Here is a 23,698-nt window from a genome sequence, read left to right as displayed (position 1 = left end):
TATTTACAGTCTCAAATCTTGTTGAGTACAGATCACTTGTAAGCCAAACCCAATCCAGATGCTGAATTCATCCATAATCCCATCAGCATAGTTTGACCCCCATATCTTGGTTCATTCTTTGAAGTGTGCTACACAAGCCGAAAATAAAAAAATAATTGTGCAAACATTTATTTGGCTGAAAAAGGGGGGATGGGGGAACTCATTTCATTGTTCTCTTGAAAAGTTTACAATATCGTAGTCACATATAACCAGAAATTATACATCATTATTTGCCCACTGATATTCTGTAATGTCATCTGCCATGACTCTGTGTGATACCTATAGCTGCCTACTAAAGGAAAACAAAAGGAGAGCAACATCCCGCATGACAAGTCATGATGGTGGGTATTGAACAAGTAACACCCCCCCCCCTTCCAGACTTTGAGCCCACGCATATTTCCCCCCCCCCCCCCCCTTCTCTCTCTCAAAACGCATTGTTTGGCATTTTAAAAAGTCCATGCTCAATAGCTAGTTAGGGTAGGGTTAAGGACACAACTGCAATAGACATGGACTTCCTTCTCATTGTTTGCAAACCCAGTCTTGAAAGTTCATAACTTTTCTTAACCATTGGCAAGTCTGTGAGAAACAAAGCTAGAAAATAGAATAGGCTACATACGTTTCCAACAAAACTTTTTGACACCAAAGGACAGGCAGCAAGAGTGTCTTATATCATCCATTTAATTTTCTCACAAATTGTACATTTCGACAGAAAACTGTACCACGCAGCACAGCCTACTCAATACAAACCAATTTTCTTTATCCCTGAACAACAACACACACCCAAAAAAAAATCCCCTTTGTTCTACACCAAAAACAGAATGTTGTCTGAAAGCATGACTTGATTTTCGTCCTGCATTCTGTCGATGGCAGCCATCATTTCCTCCTCAGAGAAAGGACTGTCCCCGTGTTCTGACGCCATATGTCCTCTGACAGAGTTGAGAGCTACCGACTGTGCTCGTTCTTTCTTGAACAGCTGGTTCAGTGATGTGCGGAATACTTTCAACCTGAAACAAAGGACAGATTACCTTGCATATGTTTTTTAAAAGTACGGCATTTGCAACACAATAAGGTCATCGGAGTGCCGAAGATTTGAGGTGTTACAAGAGAATAACAAACAGGAAAGAAAGAAAGAAAGAGAGGAGATAAAAAATGATAGATGTTTGAAGGATAGAAGAAGCAAACCACTCCAGAGCACCCCCCTCCAACCACCCACTTACATAATGTTTGTTTCTTTGAGATAAAAGCACCTAGACACAATAAGTACCATTTAGTGTTAGGAAAAAATATGACAAAATGAATGCAAAGACAATAATAAACACCTAGCCATAAAACTTCAAGAACAATTGAGAGGCATGTTTGTTTCAGTACAGTATGTCACAATACACATGGTCACGATCCTGTACCCATGTTATAGCCAAATCCTGTAATTGAAAAGGGATCAAATTTACGCATTGTAGCTAATGGTGAACAAATGGGTTCATTTTTATTACATACTGACATAGATTACTTGGTCTCTTTCTTTTCCAGAGATTTTCTTTCCCTTCCATTTTCTAGTATATATATTTTTTTTATTCAGTCTCATGGAGATTGACTCGATATGTGAGATGCACAGGTAACAAAATAAATGGTGTAAGTAGCCCAAATCCATGCTCTATAGTCCACACTATGCATGCTCTGTGCGCTTAACAACTATTCATAACTGAATAGTTGCCACCATTAAGAAAAGGAAGGCACACATACATATCGCAACCTCAGAGCTTTCCTGTCCTATCTCCATTTTTTTTTTTTTTTACATTGAAAATGTGATTTCTTCTTTAGCCCACTCTTGTTAAGAACTGTTTTCACTGTTATTAAAAATGGAGATAGGAAAACAAAACACTGAGGTCTCGATACAGTAGATCTAGCGCCCAGTGTCTTCGTTGCATTCAATAACATCATTCCTGTTACATGCTTCACCACACTATGGTGAGACAATACGGGGGACGTTGTGCTAGACCAAGGTCACCTGAAGTCAATGATTGAATTTTCATCAATACTAAAGGGTAGGGGGCTCTCGCGGCCTAGAGGTTACTGTGTCCACCTCTCATTCAAAGGTCCCGGGTTCCAATCCAAGTAGCGACCGAAATTTTTCCCTCTCTAAAATTATCTTTCACCTCCTTCCTGCCCTCCAGCAATGTTCTGTCGTCTGTTTTCGTTTCCATTTCCTGCGTCCACCCACTTTGCCCCCTCCTCTGGGCTCGTGACTCTGCAGCCTTTCTACTGCTACTCCTTGGCTCCTCCTTACTGCTGTTTTTCAGCCACACCCCTGATCTTCTGGTAGGAAAGATCTACACCTAGCCTTCTCGGACAAGGGCGACGAATATCAGAGGTCCTGTGTGCAAGTTGTGCACGTTAAAGATCCCTTGGTGGTCTAAAATCAATAAAAGTAGGCTTCGCCGACATCCTGGCAAAATTCAAAAATTCCTACCAACTGAAAATATTTAATGTGTCCTGCGCGCTCATATGACCTTATGCAGTTGCTCACCCCGTAAAACACTTATCAACCCCCCCCCCCCCCCAAAAGCATATCCAGCTTTCTCCCTCCATTCTCTGCACACACGAATGTGACATATAAAGAATGGGTACATAATCAACTTCTAAGGTCTACTGTGGGTCATGCAGGTGCAAGTCACCATGTTGGATGTTATTTTGCTTCATCATTTTCTTTCTGCTGTCTTGTCCATTTGTTTTCAATCAGATTTAGTCAATGGTTGAATTTTTGTTACAGCTGAGTACGTCTGTCCGAATATCTGCTGCTGTGAAAGAGCTATCATTAAAGACCGGACTCTAGGATTTATTGTAAGCCTGCTATTATCAGAATCCCTTCATAATCGGGATTGTTATAAATAGGGGTCACTGTAGCCAGTTCCCAACTCCAGACTCAAGACAGGTGTAGGAACCCTGCTTACCTGTCATCAGTTATTTCTGTGGAAGCTGGGGCTTGTGGAGTTGACGGAGCCGAACCGGACGCTCGCCGTTTTCTTCTTTCTTCCTCCAGTGTAGGTTGATCTGTAGAATTAATCAAACACCCAGTCAATTACTGCAAGTTTTAAAGCTTTCAAAAGAGGTTTTTAACTCCATGTTAGTACCAAATAAGGTAAACAAATTGAAGAAGTGTAAGGAAAACCAGCTCAATAACAGTCATTTTAGTCAAAGAAGCATAAAGACAACAGAAAAATTAGACCCCCACTGTTAAATAACACAATCATACATGTAGAACAGCCCAGTTGAGAGACACACAAACAACAACAATACCCAACAGAGTGGGGGACAATTAACACCCCTCCTGCCCCAGCTATCAACACAAGGATGAAGTTTATTTTCATAAAGACAAGAAAGCATACCTTCCACTTCCTCTCCAATCTCCTCAATATCGTAGGGGTCGTAACCTTCCTCCCCTTCTTTCCGAGCTTGACGCTTGCCTCGTGGGGTCCTCCTACGACAAAACAGTTCAGGAGATATATTAAGTAACTGAAGTAAACACAAAAAATCTAAAAATATTACACATTAGCAACAGGACAAAGTAAACTTTTTATAAGGTTTAGTGTGTTAAGTACCCCTCCACCCCCCACTTCATCCTTACAGTTAAAAAGTGCAGCACATTGAAGATGTGCTCATATATCTAAAATGAATTAAAATATGTGAGGACTACAGACAAATAACCTGCAAGATATAATTCTAAAATGTGACTTGTCTCCTCACCCTTTCCTTTAGTCTTCATATATGAAATGAAATGACTACTTACTGCTTCTTGCGTGGTGGACTGTTCTCCTCATCTTCATCCCTTTCTTCCTCTTCCTCCCCTTCACTGTCTTGGGACTTCCTCTTCGTCTTCTTCTCTTTCTCCAGAACCTTGGAAACAACGTAAGAAATCAAAAGTCAAAATTCGATAGTACAGAATCCAGTTTGTGAACAGGTAAGTGCACAGCCAAGCCTGCCTATTCCAGTTACCCAAGATCACAGAGAAAAGTGAGAAACATTTTTACAAATATTCTTTCCTCTTTTATGAGAGGGGAGGGGGGAAGAGAAGACCACTTAACAGCCTTATCTGATTTACTCTGAAAGAAAAAAAAGGCACTCATGCCGGCATAACACCAACTGAGCTATTTGTGTGCCCTTACTAAAAAAAAATAAAAAAATTTTTTTTTTTAATTTAAAAAAGAGAGAGAGAGAGAGAACAAAAGTACAGCACAATAATTAAGGGACAAGTAATAAAAACCTGTTCATTTCTAAAGAAGGATAAAAAGAAATTTACATCTCATTCCATTTTAAAACACGGGCTGCTCTGAACTCACGAAATAACACCTTTTGCCTGAAGAAGTGATTTTTTTTTTACACTATGTGACTACAGCAACCAGCCTCAAAGGCCTACAACGTGACAATCAAAGCAAGAGGAAGACAGAGGACAAAGTGGGATCGACAGTCAAAGAGATACTACAAGAGACACATATGGGCCATGTCCGACAGTTACATCTACCCTTGACATCTTGCAGTACAAGAGGAAAGAAAGTGTAAAAATCAGTAAAATAAGTACAGTGTGATCCACTTATCCGAAAACAGCAGTAAGCAACAGCAACAAAAATCTGATGGTTGTTCCTCTCTTCCATTTGAGCAACCTATCTAAACTGTAAATCTGGCTACATCAAAGAAAAGACCTCGGTCCCGCACATTTCAGTTGAGGCAAACTCCACTGCATTTTAAAAACAGAACAAAATAAAACAACAACACACACAGGAACAAACAAAAAAAAGCCTCAACCAACCCACAGTTCTCAAACACGAACCTTTTTAAAGTAAGCAAACTGCACCAGCTCCACGGCTGCCTGAGCGTCCACCAGCTCCACAGATTTGCTCAGCCTGGCTTTGGCGTGGGCGGTCGACAGGCGGATGATGGTCTCCAGGGCACGAGCCGTCACAGGTTGAGTCTTGAGAGAGAAAAAAGCGAAACAAAATGACAATGTTTCCCACCCTCATCAGCACTCTTCAAATCATTCAGAGGGCTGGCTACTTCAACCTTAAAAGTCAAAGCGAACTTTGTTTTGTTTTTGTAATATTTTACGGTACTTGCAATTGCATAAGGTCATGTGAGCGCCAAGGGGTGGATGTCAACAGAGAACTCCATACAGGGAATTCGGCTTACCCTGCTCACCTCTCTAGCCTCAACAGCACAAAGTTTGCTTCGACTATCAAAGCACCCAGGAAATAGCAGTTCACAAGAGAGTGACAAACATACAAAAGAAGAAGACGAAAAACGACGATAGTAAGAATGAGAAAAGAAAAGGCAGCAGTTCCCCCTATGTTGTTCCGGCACAGTATGAGCATGACATTGATAAATCAGCCCATTTATAATTCTACTGTGCATAAAAACATGTTAATATCCCCCCTTTGGGAATGGCCTAGAGACACTTCAGTCAGTGGCACTTCAACCCTAAAAGTCAAAGCGAACTCAAAACTAGATGGATACAATATCCAAACAAATAGACAGATACACGATTAAAAATGATGTGCTTAGTTTGGGGAGACATGGAAATAGCTGAAATCAACATGCAATCCAAAAGAAAACATTCTCCTAAAAAGAGAGGAGTATGGGAAAAAACCCAAAACAACAAAAGGAAATTTACAAATCAGTTTGCATTGTACATCTTGCAAGTCAAGACTTTATATGAAGTGCAACTCAACAATTGAACTGAAGTCAGGCAAAATCAGGAAATTCGGCACCTGTGATGGGAATTCAAGAGTGCAAATATAACAGTAGCAGAAAACGCCAAAAGAACTGCAGATCTGACAATTCACTCTTTTTGCAACCCAAATTAAGTGCAAAATGCACAAGATGAATCTTTCAAACACGTTAGAAAAAGAGAACACACTAGGAGCAGTCTTTCACACATACCCTGGCAATGTGGTCTTGAGTCAAGTTGTCCTGGTTTCTTAGTTTGGCATACTCTTCTGCAATGAAGTCGGAGGCTGGTCTAGTGAGCTTAGGCTTGAGATACTTGGCGATGTGAATGTATTTCCTCATGAACTGCATGCTCACAATCTTTTCTCTGATGAAGACCAAAGACACATGGGAAATGAATACAGAAAAAAAGAACCCCTACTAAACATTTTTTGGTACATTAAAATGCTAAAAGTGAAGTATATTTCAGGAATATTTTTTTTTCTATGAAAAAAAAAAAGGAAGTGTACTTAACAAAATTATGACTGACACAAAGTCGGCTGCATAAAGTGTACATGAAGCAAAATGTCTCACTCACTATCAACGGATGAGAGAGCTGGAAGGCTCATTCATTTAAGATGGACAAAAATCTATAAAATGTAATTATTCTAAAACCACACACTAGAAAAAGATTTCAACCAGAAAATATTTCATACATGCTACAGTAAATTTTAACTGCAAATGTTGATTAACAGTAGAAAGCAGCGCCCTAACTCATACAGGAATGCCACGAGTAAAATTGTTAAGTTGAAATTAGCAATCAAAAAGATAAGATATAACTAATCTGGGGTACACAGAAAAGAAATGGTGAAATAATGACTTTTGAAACTGGATTTTAGTGTGTGTGTGTGAGGGAGGAAGGGAATCACTCATACACATAGAAAAATTGCACCCCTGATTGATTATCCCTTGGAGTAACTATATAGGGAGAGGCCCTAACGTTGCGTCGCCCGCTCAACAGTTCCAACCAAGTTGAAGCCGAAAGGGCGGAACTTATCGGGCCTGCCGCCATCTTTGTAAGTTCAAAACAATGCAGCGTACGCAGCGTAATCTCCTTTCAAAACAAGCTGCTCGGACTCCATTGTCTCTCAAAATTTCTTTGTCAATGTTAATTACAGCATTATAAGCACTCACGTACAGTTGTAATGTAATAAGGATGTTAACAAATCTTACTTGCATCAAATTACCAGCTCATTTAGTCGAATATTTACAGTAATACGTGTACTATGTATACACATTGTGATGGTAAGATATTCTGTTTTACATGTTTTAGAGACAAAATTGGGATAAGGATCAAAACAAAATTATAAACGGGATGATAACATTTGCTGAGTTTTTGGTAGTCGAACTTCATTATTTTTACAAAAAACGAAGACTTCTTGATAGTAATAATATAATAAGGACAGTAAGAAATCTTACTTGCATCAAATTACCAGCTCACTCAGTCGAACATTTGGTAATACATGTACTATGTATACACATTGTGACGGTAAGATAATTTTTTAAAACTTGTTTTAGAGAAGAAATTGGGATAATAAGGATCAAAACAAAAATATATACGGGATAACAAAATTTGCAGACTTTTCGGTCATAGAACTTCATCAGTGCAAAATGATGTCATCACTGACATTATTTTTACAAAAACGTAGTCTTCTTGACTTTAACTTACAACAGAATATATTTCTAACAAAATTGAAAATGATTACACAAAAGATGGTAGTGAGGGTGGGATGGGATGGGCGAAGAATGAGGAAGGAGAGGGCAAGGCAGATAAGAGTGAAGTATGATGGTGGAAATTACCCCCCCCCCCCCCCCCCAACAAAAACAAGAATAAAACAGCCCCTCCCCCCCACAAATAAAGCGAGGAGGGAGGGGCACCTTTAAAACACCAAGACACTTTATCTAAATTTTACAAAATACTGTTAAGGGTATTGAAAAATTAATAGAGAATTTGAAATGATAGGCTTATAATAATAAGATTTTCAAAACAGATTGCACTAATTTATGACATTTCACTCTTGACAATGTCCCACCCCATGCACAGACAGACGACACATGGCATCAAAAATGTTATTCACACACCAAACACACTTCAATGACATTCTTTGAAGGCACTGTCGAACCTCCGACGAGACTTCAAAAAACAGCAAGGAAGTTACTTTTGACACATTGGAGTCAACAAAGGCACCGATGCAGGTTTCACATTTTCAAATGCTTTGTCAACCTTAACAACACAAAACCAGCAATGTAAGCAACATGCAGAGCAAATTGACAAGTATGCTAGAGTAGATCTGGGCACATACGTGCAGTTATCATCATGGCAAACTGAATTTTCTGAAATCTTTTTTCATTCTGTTTTTACTGTGAGATGCATTTACGGCTAAATCAGAAGGCACTTCGTCATCAAGTTCAGTGCCATTGCTAATTCGAACCCAGGACCTTTGAATGAGAGGCCCACCGGACCCAAACGCTACGCAAACTGCCATTCGGTTGACACTAAGTTTACAACTGAGAGAACTGAGCTGATCTCACAAACATGGCCGACTGTTGTCTGCAGCGGCTTCACGTTACGCGACTCGCGGCCTCTCCTATTATAGTTCCTCCAAGGTTTATCCACTCACCCCCTCCTTCCAGGACCGTGCAGAACTGTATCACGTTTCTCAAAGATGGGCGTCTCTTTTTGGGTGTCAGCTTCTGCCTCCGGGTCCTGAGTAGCCAACATGAAGGTGCTGCTGCCCATGGGCAATACTGCACAAGAAAAGAAAGACACAAGCACTGACATAGTGGTCACATCTTTGTAAACTATTTCACACATTCGCCATCCAAACACTAATTAGTAGACAGAGCCCTAAGGTCAAATCAGTGGTTGAGGTTTTGCCACATTGGAACCCCACAAAGGCTTCAGGATACCCCTAAACTTATGACTATTTATCTTCATTCAGAGTAGTAGGAATCAGAGCAATATAGATTTGTTAGAGTTCTACACTGCAGATGTCTGAAGGATGTATTTCACGTCTTTTGTATCTGTGATAACGACCATCTTTTAAAAAATGAAGAAACCAATGGGGGGGGGGGGGGGGGGGGGGGGGGGGGGGAGCAAAAAAACAACCATACACACATGTTGAAATTCTATGCATTACGGAAAACCACACAATCCTCTTTCGTATATCGTATCACCATGAAGACACACTATGAAAACAAACTATCATGTTGAAGAACAATGTATGGCGTCTTAAGAACACTTACCATCACCATCTTGTTCCCCTGCGGCACGGTAACGATGCATACGCAGGACATGATCAGAAATCTGACGATCCGACTCTGGGTCCATCTGCAGACAATTACAATTTGTTTTAGTAAGAATTTTACAGCACTTGCAATACAATAAAGCCACAAAAGTGTGGAATATTAGAGGTATTACCAGAGAGTAACATACACAAAAAAAGAGGAGAGATGAAAACAACAGATGTTTGATAGGTGAGAAGGAGCAAACCACACCACAGCACCCGCCAACTACCAACCCATCGACAATCAAAAATCAAATTTGTGAACATCTCAAATCATCCACTTCAATCAGTTAAACCACTAATTGATCAGAGCAGAATTTTCAATGAGGAGACAGGCCAGAAGGGAAAGAAACACTACATGCATCGCTGAGGACAGCAATTTAAAAGGACTACACAAACTTCACAGGAAGAATTATGTCATAGAGCTCAGAATAAATAATGAACAATGTCGAACTCTGGGGCTCTTACCGTAGATGAAGACATAAATACTGTAGCATGTAAGACTTTAAGTATTATTGTTTTCTTCAATACTGATCAGTGTTCAGACAACCTTGTGCTTTTTTTTCTCTACCTCTGAAACATTCACCACTAACCTTGTCCAACACAATAAAGAGCAAGTCAAAACGAGACAACAGGGAATCTTGAAGTCCAATATTTTCCATTGGCGTCTTGAACTGGTCATACTGCGAACAAATATTTACAAAAAATTCTTTTATAAAAGCGAACTTGAAAGAAAACATTTACTTTAAAATTGAATAACATTCACAGCACATAATGTCAATGATTTCAGATTATAGTTATGCCAAAAGTCATACGATGAATATCCCACATGTTCTCTACTATGGAAAATACAACCGTGCCTCTATGATCTCAGTGAAGATCCTTCCTTATAAACATGAAGCATGTCTTGAGAATAGGGTATATGATTTGGGGGTGGACATTCCTTTCAATACTTTAAATCCATACACGGGTAAGATGCATGGCTTCTGAATTATACAGGTATATCTCTGTCAGGACAACTACAAGAAATTCTCAATAAAATAAGCTCAAGAATAATTCAGCACGATACCAAATGAGGTACCAGAGAATCTTAATATGTAGGGAAATAAATGGGGAAAAAGGTTAAGGAGCAGTAGGCACACTACAGGCCTTGATACTGTTTGAACTGTATAGGTCTATTGGTGGTAAACAAAATACAAGCAAACTAAGGCTGAGCTTACCCGTCCATACACTGGATTGGCTGCTGCAAGGACACTGCACCTCGCGTTCAGCTTAGCGTGAATTCCAGCCTTGGCGATTGTGACCCGGCCCTGTTCCATGACCTCGTGGATTGCCGTCCGATCAATGTCAGACATCTTGTCAAACTCATCGATGCAGACGACACCTCTGTCAGCCAGAACCATAGCGCCAGCTTCCAGTCGCTTTTCACCTGCATTGGCAGAGAAGTAAAAATGAAGATTTTTGCGGTTTGAGCTCCAAAGAAACACATGGGCAGAACAAAATTCACTTGATGTAGGGCAAAAAAAAAATATTGGATATATGACCAGTACATTTTCAGAAATGTGTTAAGTGTTCTTTATAAAAACATGTTCAATTCTACAGGCATTTCAATTGGATCTGAACAGTGCCGATGGAGGAGTAAATTAATTACAATAACTTTAAAGTATATACAAAGTGACAATGCAAATTTTGCAATGTCATGTCAATGTATGTAAACAAGCACTGAGAAAAATTCAAATTTGAGGATTCAAGCCAAGTTTAGAGGACAAGGTGAAAGAAGTACCTGTTTCCTGATCAGTTGTCACAGCTGCCGTCAAACCGACGCCAGATGACCCTCGGCCAGTTGTTGGGATTGCACGAGGGGCAGTGTGCAGCACATACCTGATAAAAGACAAAGAACGCATGAGATAAAACATGAGTGTTTTGATGTTCCATTTAAATCATTGTCATCAATTTCATCTTCCTCTTCACTGGAAGCATTATACATCCCCTTTTCATGCTTCTTTTTCATATTTCTTATACTTTGCAACAAAATAGAAACCTTAAATAAAATAAAACCGGTGACGCTTAACTGCTGAATCAGCAAAGCACACTGTAGAAAATTAATGCATATCAAGGGTAAGCTTTCCCACTAACTCAATCATTTGATGAAAGGAAGGGGTATGAACAATCCCCTAAATGCATGAGACAGACGACATAAGTACAGAAAAGAGCAAAAGAATCATTAGTCTTATTACTAAAATGTTGCTTCATGTATACTAAGAGCATTTGTATACTGACCTCAACATCTGAGACTTGGCAACGGATGGATCTCCAATCAACAGGACATTAATATCTCTGAGGAAAATTTAAAATACTTCATCATACGGGAAATACTAACCTTAATACATAAACAAAGTACTCTGACAAGTCAGAAATGTATGTTGACTGAGTATATAGTCATTATTCACAGCTAAGCAAATTTTCAATTTCAAGCAAGACAAGGATGAAAATCCCATTAAAAAAACATAAGATAAGATAATACGGTAAAATACATCTTTATTGGCCAGATCCTGGCACACTGGTTTGGTGTTTCACCACGTGTATATACACACACATGAACATGCAGGCTTAAAATCACATGCATAATATAAATGAGCAGCAATATAAACAATAATAATCTTAAGCTAGAAACACACTCAATGTTAAGATTATTCTTGTTTATATACCCCCCCCCCCAATCTAGCATATGGTTACCAATACCAAAAATTGGGAACAACACTGAAAACTTACCCCCTCAGACGTGTCCCATTTGCCAGGACTTTCTCGGTTCCCCCCAACAGCATACACAACACAGCTTTCTTGATGTATTCATGTCCATGGATAGATGGCGCCAACGAACGAGACAAGACTTCAAACACATCCTAGAAAGAAGACAAAGATAGAAAAGATAATACAATATCTGTAAAGGTTTAAAACTCCATGTACCATTCGCACAATTAAACAAAAGTAAAACAAAATGACCAGATTAAAAACATTAACTAACCGCTGTACTGAGATGTGTTTCAGAAACAAAACTTACACAACTACCATGAAGAGGAAATGACACATCTCAATGATGACGGAATTTGAGACTTCAACAAAGAACCCATGGCCCCAAAAAATTATATTTTCATACAGACACATCTATTTAATTATATTGCTACAGCTTATCTTATAAGTCATATAAATGGACAAACAAAGTTAAAACTAACAAACTAAAAAGTGAAAACCTCCCCACTCAGGCAACTGTATAGTGGTCCTGTATCTATGACATTCATTAAATCTCTCTGCGTTGCTCAAACTATCAGCATGCTAATAATAAATTAATGCTGTAACTTACGTGTTTTTTGTCTTTGCCAAATTTCTTGATATTTGCGACATCCTCAGCAGAGAACATTGGTGCCACTTCTTTTGATAGCAGTGAGATGCTGTTAGCGATCATAATTGTTCTGCAAGAACGAAGATAAGGAGTTGTGGCTAAAAAGACATTCGTAAGGTTTTGATATTAGAACACAATATTTAAAAACATTGGAAGGAACAATCAATTGAAGGACTTGCAACTTTCCCAGACAAGTAAAAAAATAATTAAAGTAACAAAATACATTGATGCATTACAATGTAAACTATATACACAATATGCTTCATCCTCATATCTAACTTGCTTAAAAATATTTTTTTAAATTTGAGTTATATGACTTTATGTAATGAGCTCACTACCCCTATCAATACAGTATATTTGAATAAGTGGTCACTTTATTTATGCGTCATAGCAATGTGGGTGCCACGGAAAGTTCAAGAACTTGGCACTCATATGTAAAACCTCTCCTAAAACTTTTAATAATTCAAGAATGCCCTGTAGGGGACACCAGTTTGAATTGGCCGCACCAGCCCAGCAAAGCACCCTGTAAGAGTGCAGTCTACTCTTGTTTCAAGGGGAAGTAATACGAAATCATGCTAGCGTACCTGAACGTGCCAGTGGTGAATCCATTTTTCTTGGCAGGCAAACATCTGTACGTCCCCACCACCTGTACCCTGTCGCCGGGCTGAAAGTAAGGCACACAATAAATGTCATAAGATCAGATAAAATGTAGGTATTTATTTTATGTCCCCATCAACACAATTTAGATCATTTAGGAAGTGGCCTCCTGACGCTTCTTCCTGTCAGGGCCAACCAGAGCTTGAAATAGGTTGTGTGTAAATTTTTTTTCAAAACCCAATCCAACACTGGTACAGATAACCCAAGAAAAGAAAAAATTTGTAATCGTAAATGTTTCATATCCTCCATCGACTCAATTCAGAAAGTTAGTGGTGGGAGGCGGGCTTCAACTCTGCCAGTCCCAGGTGAAAGACAAAGATACCCCGATTAAAATTCTCTCCACGAGGATATTGAACCCAGTTCTTCTTTATGAGACAACGAAGTGCCAAGCCACTAAACCAAACATCGCTCTGAAAACGAGTGTTAGAAAGTAATCACACAAGACCTCTTAACGCATATTTTGTAACACATGGGAAAAAAAGTTTACCTTGCAGGCATCAACGAGGTCATTATCTGCGATGACATCCACTGACCTTGGCAGCTGGCCTGGTGGGGCCTTTTCCGGCATTTCCTTAAAAACAAAATCCAACAAAATTGATTAGAACTCAAAGAACACAGCAGGCAGAAGCATTGAATTTAAAAACTTATGGACAAAATCTCCATCTCGTACATCTCTCTTCCTATTGCAGAGTGACCTCTATTTCTATATGTCCTGTTTTCAGCACTTAAAGTGAATATCATTTAAAATTGCAGTGACAAGTGCAGTAATGACTTTTACACCCCACACCAGCTTTGCAAATTTAATACCTTTGGACAAGACATACAGACCTGTAAGAGACCCCCTGAAAAATTTATTGAAAATCGGAGTGTTAGTACTAAGACCCTCAAAAACATTTTTTTTTGTGACCCACCGGTAGGCAGCTATGTAAATTTTAAAAAACCCAAAAAAACAGAAGAGGGAAGCGGTCATATGTACAGGTTATTGTCTTGGACAAGTGGCCGTTAGACAAAGTTCAACAGTACTATTTATTTTTGTATAATTTCCACCAATAAGACACAAACATAAATCTGAACTTCAGTTACCTGGATACTGAAAGTTTGATGGTCCTTGTACACAGACAGCCCAAACTCAGTTTCCAGCAAATTGCCGTCCTCGTCCTGAGAAGTTAGAGCAAAGTAATTCCAAGATTACGGCTGTATCATCATTCTCAAAAACTGTGCTAAGAACAAAAAGCAGCAGCAGTTGTAAACTAACTATTAAAAAAATGAGAATTTCCATATCTAATTTTATAGGGGGAGGGGGAAATTAAAATCAAATCAAATCCCCATACTGATATACAAATCCACTTAACACAAATCAAAATTCATTCTTCGTCCACAATTTAACTCATACCACTTGTGTTTTAACACCAAGTATGTCAAAATTCTTAAGAGAGGATATTAACTGAGACAACAATACATTTTTATATACGGCTGAAACACAGTTCTTAGTGATTTTCTAGTGACACTGGGTTATCTATGGCCTTTGTAAACCATGAATCCAATTTGGTCGCCACAAAGGGGCAAATTAAGGTCTCGAAAAAATGATATATAGATATTACATGGTGTATTTCACATTTTCATATATAAACCAAAATATCATTTTACTCTTGATAAAACCAGTACTGTACACTTTGTAAAGAGATAATTTCCTTCCATCATTCTTGGCCCAATAAACACTTACTAAAATTCATGGGCCCTTGCAGTAACCCTGAAACACTCACTTTTGTAGTTTTAATCACAACTGATTAATGATTAAAAAGACAAGGAGTTGAGGAAAACCTCAGATTTCCCTCGTTGAAACACTGACCTTGGTGGGGTATACACCACTGCTGGGCTGAGCCTCAAGAGAAGTCATATCAGTGTAGCGCCTTTCTAGCGTTTTCTTTGTGACAGGACAGTAATGAACACTTCTTACAATTTTTGGCCGAATCAGAGAACCTGAAATATTAGCAGAACAAGGTCTATAATGGTATGTTACTAAAAAAACAGGATGGACGGAAAAAGTTTACAAACTGAGAAGTAATTCGAATACTTTTCCCAGGAGCATACTGAACACAAGGATAAACTTGGCTCTTTAACACCATAACAATATTCCAACTGTGATGATGTTGACCATGTTATCTTTCACTCAACAAAAAGTCTAGGGCATGGTCGAGACTTGTAAAAATAATAGCAGCCAGGAAGCTGTTCTCTATAAATATGGCATTGTTCAACTTCCACATTCCATCTGTCCCACACATATATGAAGAGCACAGGGGAAAAATGACGGTAGTCACAAACTGGAAATTGCGAGGATGCAAATTTTAAAAGCTTGTGGACTCATAAGTTCATATTTGTTTGGTGTTTATTGTTAAGTGTTGTTGAATGGTAAATCTAACAATAATCAACCAACAGTTGAACAGAAATAGTTATGAGTCAACAAGCGTTCAAAATTGGAACCCTCACGATTTTCAGTTTGTGACTACCATCATTCTCCCCTGTAATCTTCATATATACAATAGGGAAAATCTATATTAATTAAAAAATTCATGGACACTGCAAACATGTGGTACATAATCTTTTCACAAGACAATTACAACCATGCAGTCCATAATATTTTCACTACATAAACATTGCGAATGTTTGTGTGTGTGTGTGTGTGTGTATGTGCAGGTGTGGAGAAATAAAAAGCTAAAATAAATACAAGACATTTGTAGTCTCAGGCAAGAAATCAAATACTTACACTTTGTGACAATACCCTCGACGCACACCATACTCCCAAGATACTTGCTGGTCAAGGAGCGGGGTGTGTTGTGCTTATCACCAAAACTGAGGAAGAAAATTTCATCAAGGTGTTTCAACAAGTCTGAATAATTCTTATTCAACCATACTCCAGTAAAACCATGGTATAATGTACTCGGCTTAAATAAGTCCCGAGTCCAATTTGATACTTTTATTCTTTAAAAATTATGCCTAAAAATAAACCTACTTAAAATTATTTCCCCCTGTAACTTAAAAAATTCTAAGGAATTTAGAGATCAAAATTCGATTAACAACATACAATGAGAGAACAAAAAATTAACAAAAATGTTCTGATGTGCTCAGGAATGCAACCTAGCTGGTACAGTGAGAGGATGATTTGCAAGCACATTTTTCCGTCAGTGGAGGTTTGTATCTCCCCCACCCCTTCCTTTTCTTACCCCTACTCCAGATGGTACATCTATTCCAGTTTTGCTTTGTTAACAATTGATTTAATCAACTGGACCTATTCAAAGTAAAACCCCATACTTTTACTTGCTCAAATACTGACCTGCCTTCGAAGCCAATGAAGAATTCTTCATGTTGTTTGCCATACACTGGATCTGCAGATGTCACCAAGTCCTTCAGAGCACGCTGGAAACAAACCAGCTCCTCAAAGGATTCATTCAGCAACCTATCAATGAAAACAAATCTCACATAAAATGAACCTGTCACTAAAATGACATCTATCCTATACAATTAATGAAAATATGAAAGATCAACCATGAACCAGTATCAATTTAAATCAAAGTAAAAGGATGACAAACTTTTAATTTTACCATCAAACATCAAAGACATAGGGGCCTACTGAAATAACTAAGCTTTAACAAGCGATAAAATTGGTAAGACAATTTATCATAGCTACACAAAGCAATATAACATTTTCTTGCGAAACATGAAAAAATGTCTGAAATAACCTCAAATCATTTAATTTTATGAGCACTGTTCTAGTCTGTTATTTTACTGAAACCCAAATCACAGCTAATATAATAATAAAGTAGTCAAACCTTCTCTTACAGACACTTATAAACAAAGACCAGTACACTTCCACTTCCCATTTCCTCGCTTGCATAAAAAAAAATTTTTTTAAAAATAATAATAATGACAGTACTTATATCTAGGCCTACTATTGACACTGTAAGACTTCCATCAGCAATTGAAATGCCATAAAAGACCCTCTTTTCAATTTCAAAACAAATTCCAATCATTATTCAAACGGTAGGGCTTCATGTAGGCTACCTGCGGTACACCAGTAATCTAATATATATAATTACACTTACTGTACGCATCGTTTTGGATTCTTTCTTCTCAAGTCATTGATGTTGACAATGATGCGTACTTCACTGTTGGACACCATATCTCGAACTTTTTGAAGGTATATTCCCTGATCATTCTGCAAAAGGAAAAATGAAAGCAAATCATTTAGAATTTTAGAAATCCATGCATTTGTAAGTCTAAATTTTGTAGTAAAAAAACCTGTCATACAACGAAAGCGTGCGTTTCAGCGGAGTGTGCTTCTGTATGGCGTACATAAAGGCAGAGACTAGGCCTACTGACTCTCTCCCTCTCTTGCCCCTTTTCACTCCCAGTGGAGCATATATAGGCCATCAACATTTCTCCAGTGAAGCCTGCCCTGTGCATCCTTTTCTAGCTGTTTCCATGATGTCCCCGCCTTTTCCGCTTGTACCATTCGCCTCCATGTCATCTTTGGTCTTCCTTTCTTACGTTTTCCTAGTGGATTCCACGTCAAAGCCTGTCTGATGATGCTTGTCGGGGGTCACCTTAGGGTGTGGCAATCCATTTCTTCACCTATGTCTTTCTTTACTGGCCTTTGGCTTGTTCTTTCCCACAGTTGAGCATTTGTGTGACTCGATCTTACCACTTGATCTCCACTATCCTTCTTAGACATCCATTTATGAAGCTCTACAGTTTTCTAACTGCTTATCATTATGCCTCTATGCTGTGAGCCTCCATGTCTCTGAATCTGAACCATACAGTGTAGAACAGTCTTCAAGTTGTTTTGAAGATCCTCAGCTTTGCGTTCAATCCAAGTTCCTTAGATATTCCTGAGGAAGACGAATGCTGCTCTTGCCTTTTGGATTCTGACCTTGATGTCTTCGTCTGTTCCCCCTGCCTTGTTGATGACACTTCCCAGGTAGGTGAAGGATTCAACATCCGCCAATGGTGCCCTTGCAGTGTGATAGGAATGTCGGCTGCTTTCACTCGAAGAACTTTCGTTTTATCCGTGTGAATATGGAGTCCAATACTACACGGGAGAAGGTCCTGAGGCCTGAGGCGACCTGTCTTCTTTAGCATCTGGGCTTGACTGTGACTACTGTGAGAAAGAAGTGGTTAAGTCATCTGCAAAGTCCTACTGACTCTACGTGCTAGATTCTAGACTCTAGTTCTAGATCTACTCTACTACCCTGGCCCTGCCCTAATCTAAAGACTAGATCTACTGTAGTACAGGTTACTGATCTCGACATCTAGATCTAGATCTAGATCTGGTCCCAGGAAACTCTTGGTTGGGACAGTTGGCAAACCTGCTTTTGGCTGCAACTCGAATCTGAGCTGAACTGAAAATGCGATTGTGATTGAAAACGTTTTTCCCGTGTTAAATGGGAAGTAGACAACCCTTGTTTTTGTAACTCTTAATAAAGTTTTAAGTAGGAAGATCTTCAGTCTGAACCATAGGCTTGTCATCACAGTCACACGCTTAAAACTAGCAGACTACAACAGCCAGAGTGGCAGTGAGTGTAAGTGAGCAAGCCCACCGCGCCACAGCCACAAAGAAAGAGGCAGGCATGCTATCCAATTCAATATGACGGGAGTCATATACTGAATTATACTGAATATGAATGAATGGCTACTTACATCATCGTCAAGGAAATCCAAGTACTCTCTTTGTATATCTCTAAGGCGTTGGTCAATTTCAGTAGCCATTGTTCCTGGATATTTTGTTATCAACACGTTAATTTTTCGCCAGGTTGCGAAGAACGATGGCTGCTATAATAGCTATCAACAACTGAGCGCGCCAAATGTGTCACGTGACAGATTTCGCGCGAGTTGTCGGGCTCACCGAAATAAACGGAAAAATCGTTCGCCTTTTTTGTCTACTATGTGTTCTTTCCGTTTAATACGGTTATTTGTGTAGTACATAATTGCTGGCGAAAACTGAAACGCTTGCTTGGTTACATTAGAGAGTGTTTACAATAACTCTATAAAACTCTGATTACATTACATTACGTTGAGGTTTGGGGTTACCGGTTGGCCTACATAATTATGTAAGCCTGTGTTTGGATAATAGATAAATAATAATAATAATAATAATAATAATAATAATAATAATAATAATAATAATAATAATAATTAGCCCTGATGATAATGATAATAAAGATTTATTATTCTATCCCCCCCCCCACCCCACCACCTCTCATTCTCGACCTGAGCCTCAGGCCTCAGGTGTTGGTTTTTTGATCATCTTTAGGCTAGGCTATCTGTATTTGCACGAATTTGGACTTCATATATTTATATTCGTCGCAAATTAATATTTAAACAATGAATAGGCCTCTAGATTTTGAAATATTTCACGCTTATTTTTGTTGGAACTATTATATTAATTATATTCACTACTACTACTACTACTACTACTACTACTACTACTACTACTACTACTACTACTACTACTACTACTACTACTACTACTACTACTACTACTACTAATAATAGGCCTAATATAATAATAATAATAATAATAATAATAATAATAATAATAATAATAATAATAATAATAACAATAATAGTAATAATAATAATAATAACAATAATAATAATAATAATAATAATAATAATAATAATAATAATAATAATAATAATAATAATAATAATAATAATAAAATTTATACAAATAATAATAATAAAATGGGCATAACAATTGAGGAGGAATGTATTATATTGCGTCTAATCCACAGAAGACAATGATCGAAGCGCTGTACAATACAAAATATAGGCTTAATTGTCACTTAACTGACGAATCAAAAGACAGAAAATACTCAAATTGTAAGATTATTTAACAGCACACACTCTCTCTCTCTCTCTCTCTCTCTCTCTCTCTCTCTCTCTCTCTCTCTCACACACACACACACACACACACACACACACACACACACACACACACACACACACACACACACACACTCTCTCTCTCTCTCTCTCTCTCTAACACACACACAGAGACAAACAAAGAAACACAGGGGGCTCTCGTGGCCTAGAGGTTAAGGTGTTGGCCTCTCATTCAAGGGTCCCGAGTTCGAATCCGGGTAGCGACCGAAAAATTTTCTTCTCTAAACGTGTCTCCTTTCACCTCCTTTCCTGCTCTCTAGCAATGTTCTGTTGTCTGCTTTCATTTCCACTTTCTGCCCCCACTCCCTCACCTCCTTTGCCCCTCCTCTGGGCTCCTGACTCTTTCTGCAGCCTTTCTACTGCTACTCCTTGGCTCCTCCTTACTGCTGTCTTTCTGCCACACCCCTGATCTTCTGGTAGGAAAGATCTACACCTAGCCTTCTCGGACAAGGGCGAAAAATCTCGGGGGGCCCGTGTGCAAGTTGCGCACGTTAAAGATCCCTTGGTGGTCTAAAATCGATAAGAGTAGGCTTCGGCCGCCACCCGGGCAAAATTCAAAATTTCCTACCAACTGAAAATATTAGGAGTGTCCCGCGCGCTCATATGGCCTATGCAGTTGCGAGCGCCGTAAAACACTTTACAAAAACAAAACAAAAAAGAATCACATACACACCCCCCCCCCCCCCCCCCACACAAACACACAAGAGTGCGCGCACACACCCAAACACGGCTACATGTAGGCCCTGCATAATATAGGCTACCATACCCCCACCCCCAACCCCACCCCACCCCCACACACGCAACAGAAATACTCACTTTCATTTTAACATACAAAATAATTACTTTTTTTTTCACTCGTCCATCTTTCTATTTTCTCTAATTTTCACGTCGACCTGATTTGCAGTTAAACAAAAGGTTCCCCATCACACAGAGTGGTGACTGCTGGGAGGTGCGACTATTTTTATCAACTCTATGGACGCCCCAAGTATAGAAATAGAGGGATTCCAGGTACAGTGTATATCTGGGGGTTGAGGTGAGATCAGTCTGCGGACTATTCCTCATCAACACATTTGTTAGTCCACGTTTTCCTCTTGGATAGGAAGGTTGCACGGCCCATCATATTATGCCGCTCAATCGGTTGGGAGCTGAAACCCCTTCAGTGTGTTCTTGGGTTAATCTTGACGGGAGGATCTATTCCACTCTCGTGTAGAGTATAACCAAAGATACCATACCCTACTGTGTATAACTCTGGGGTAACCATGGCGCAACTCTGAATATCTGAGCATTGTGTCTCCTTCTTGGGCTCGATCGCGGTTGGGGAGTCCCGAAGTCGAACCAACCACTCTAACATTTATGGAATCAAAACCATTAAACACCCTTCCCCACCTTTCAAATACGTTCTGAAAAGTATTGGCTTGTGGAAACAGGTGCGGCCGTCGAGCCTAACAAAACATCCCACTCAGATGAACGGACCGTAATTACGGCTACCTGCCCTTTCTCCTCTCAGAGTCACAGAGAGCTTTCTGGGCGACGGCACGTGACCATGTGCAGCTCCTATGCCCAGAAAAGTATAGGCCTAACAGACCTCCCCCCCCCACCCCCACCCCCGAGACCGGAGATGCAATATGACATTTCAAGCACCAGGACGTCTCTACCAACGTGGGATACATGAGCTGTCGTAAGGTGCACTCTTTGTCAAGTGCACATCCGAAGAAGAAGTGATTGGACCTCTGAAAATCACGACCTTCGGCAATATTCCATGTGAATCCGTGTGACACGTAAGACTCAACCGTTTGCTTTCAACGACGTGATCTCAGAGTCTCTGTGGGCACACTAATTTAACCGTTTCTTATAATATATATCCGAGCCAACCCCACTATCAGCGGCGGTGGGTGGACCAAAATTTTTGTGGGACTTAGGTTCCTTCCACTTCTTTACCACCTAGTAGCAGGCAATAAGCACAAAACAGTGATTTTTCTATACTCACGACGAGCCACGGCATTTTGAGAAACATTCGAACGAGAGAGTCACCTTTGTCGTCCATCTCTTTGTTCTACGTTAAATTCTTCTGGAATGGTGGGAACGAAGCTGTTTCACCTCCAAATTTCTCGGATTCATTTTCATCTGATGAAAAAGTTGCCTCAAAAGTGGTTTGATGTAATTAATAACTGTTAAATCTCAGCGGCACACACGCAAACATGCACATACAGCACTCCAAACGCATACTGTCTATGAGCTGGATTGGGTTGTGTAGTCGCGGAAAGTAAAACACACCTACAAAGGCCTAATGGTTGCCTAGCTAATTGTGTCACTGGGGGAAAGTGTTTCGTAAACTTTCACCCCATTGTCAGGCTTTTTACAAGAGGGGTTTCATTAAGGAGGGTCCCTGGGAATGGGCTCGTCCTTTGCTGAGCCATAAAGACATTTGATTGGCTGTTAGGTTACTATAGTTGTAAGTGGAGACAACAGTGATTGGATAAACGAGCAAGCCGCCAAGTAGTTGATCACTCTGTCTCCATTGCGTGCGATCATACCAGTTTCAACTGCTTATTTCGTTATTTTCATTTGCTTTGGGATAGAGTTGGGGGTGGGAAGTGGGGCTCAAGCCCGTGAGCCCTTCACTACCCACCGCCACTGCACACTTAACTATAACTATTAACTACTGTCATTAAATGCCCACCTCATGCTGTTCCATGCACTTGACACCAGAATATTTTATTCAACACTCTTCAAGGGCGGGACGAGGGTGGGGTATTTTGCACTCTCTGTCTTTTGCTCCCTCCCTCTGTATCACAGTTATGTACACCGGGCCTATAAGCACTCTCCCTGTTCCTGTAAGTTTCACTCTGTTGCCATTTTCAAGAAGCCTCTAAGTGGAATTAATGTTGAACAACTCTTTACATTTCTACTAGATTATTTTATTTATAGTATACTTACTTACTTACTACCCATTACGCCATCTGGCGTTTAGGGCAGCAACAATGGATCTCCTGCTCTGTCTGTTTTGGGCAATCTTGGTCAGCGTCCCCCACGAATGATTCCAGGACGTCATTTCAGACTGTACTGTGCGTCTCTAGGTCACTTTGGGTCTGCCCCTTTTGCGACGTCCTTCGGGTGTCCAGTGGAGGGCAGTCTTCACAATAGAGTCTGGTTCTCTTCTCAGAACATGTCCAATCCATCTCCATCTTCTCCTTTTTATTATGGTGGCCATGTCCTCTTGCCTACATTGCCTACATCTTCGTAACAGATCTGCGTTGGAAATCTTGTCAGGCCAGAAGATTCTGAGGATTTGGCGTAAGCTGGTTGTATGAAAGGAAGATAGCCTGGCACGGTCATGATCAGTCATTCCCCATCATTCAGCTCCATATAGGAGTGTAGATAGTACACAGCTGTTATACAGCTTTAAATTGGTTTGTATACTGAACTGTCCTGACTTCCAGATGTTGATCATGCTTCTGTGTACAGATCTTGCATTGCTGAGTCTGTTCAAGATGTCTTCCTTTGTGCCGCCGTCAGTTTTGATTATGCTGCCTAGGTAGGTAAATGAGTCTGTTATAGGCAGGTCTGTGTTGTTCACTCTAATCAGCGTTGGGGAGCCTACATTCAGTGTCATCATTTC

General features: G+C 39.6%; 1 protein-coding gene across 1 annotated transcript; it reads right to left on the bottom strand.

The window, feature by feature from the left end:
• Positions 1-798: 798 nt before the first annotated feature.
• Positions 799-18,984, bottom strand: LOC101862607 (zygotic DNA replication licensing factor mcm3). The gene is made up of 22 exons (XM_005107525.3): positions 18,832-18,984; positions 17,238-17,350; positions 16,469-16,591; positions 15,902-15,987; positions 14,987-15,117; positions 14,221-14,295; positions 13,625-13,708; positions 13,065-13,144; positions 12,442-12,550; positions 11,853-11,983; positions 11,361-11,417; positions 10,864-10,961; positions 10,301-10,509; positions 9,674-9,763; positions 9,040-9,124; positions 8,415-8,541; positions 5,968-6,121; positions 4,862-5,002; positions 3,824-3,930; positions 3,423-3,514; positions 2,988-3,087; positions 799-1,043 (listed from the first exon to the last, which is right to left on the bottom strand). Exons 1-22 carry the CDS (start codon positions 18,898-18,900, stop codon positions 842-844), a joined length of 2,463 nt encoding a protein of 820 aa, XP_005107582.1. The 5' UTR covers positions 18,901-18,984; the 3' UTR covers positions 799-841.
• Positions 18,985-23,698: the final 4,714 nt, after the last annotated feature.

The sequence above is a fragment of the Aplysia californica genome, unplaced genomic scaffold (genome assembly GCF_000002075.1).
Source record: "Aplysia californica isolate F4 #8 unplaced genomic scaffold, AplCal3.0 scaffold00610, whole genome shotgun sequence".
NCBI classification, from domain to species: domain Eukaryota; kingdom Metazoa; phylum Mollusca; class Gastropoda; order Aplysiida; family Aplysiidae; genus Aplysia; species Aplysia californica.
The sequence above is the reverse complement of the archived record's forward strand: the minus strand, read 5'-3'. Positions and strand labels throughout refer to the sequence as shown.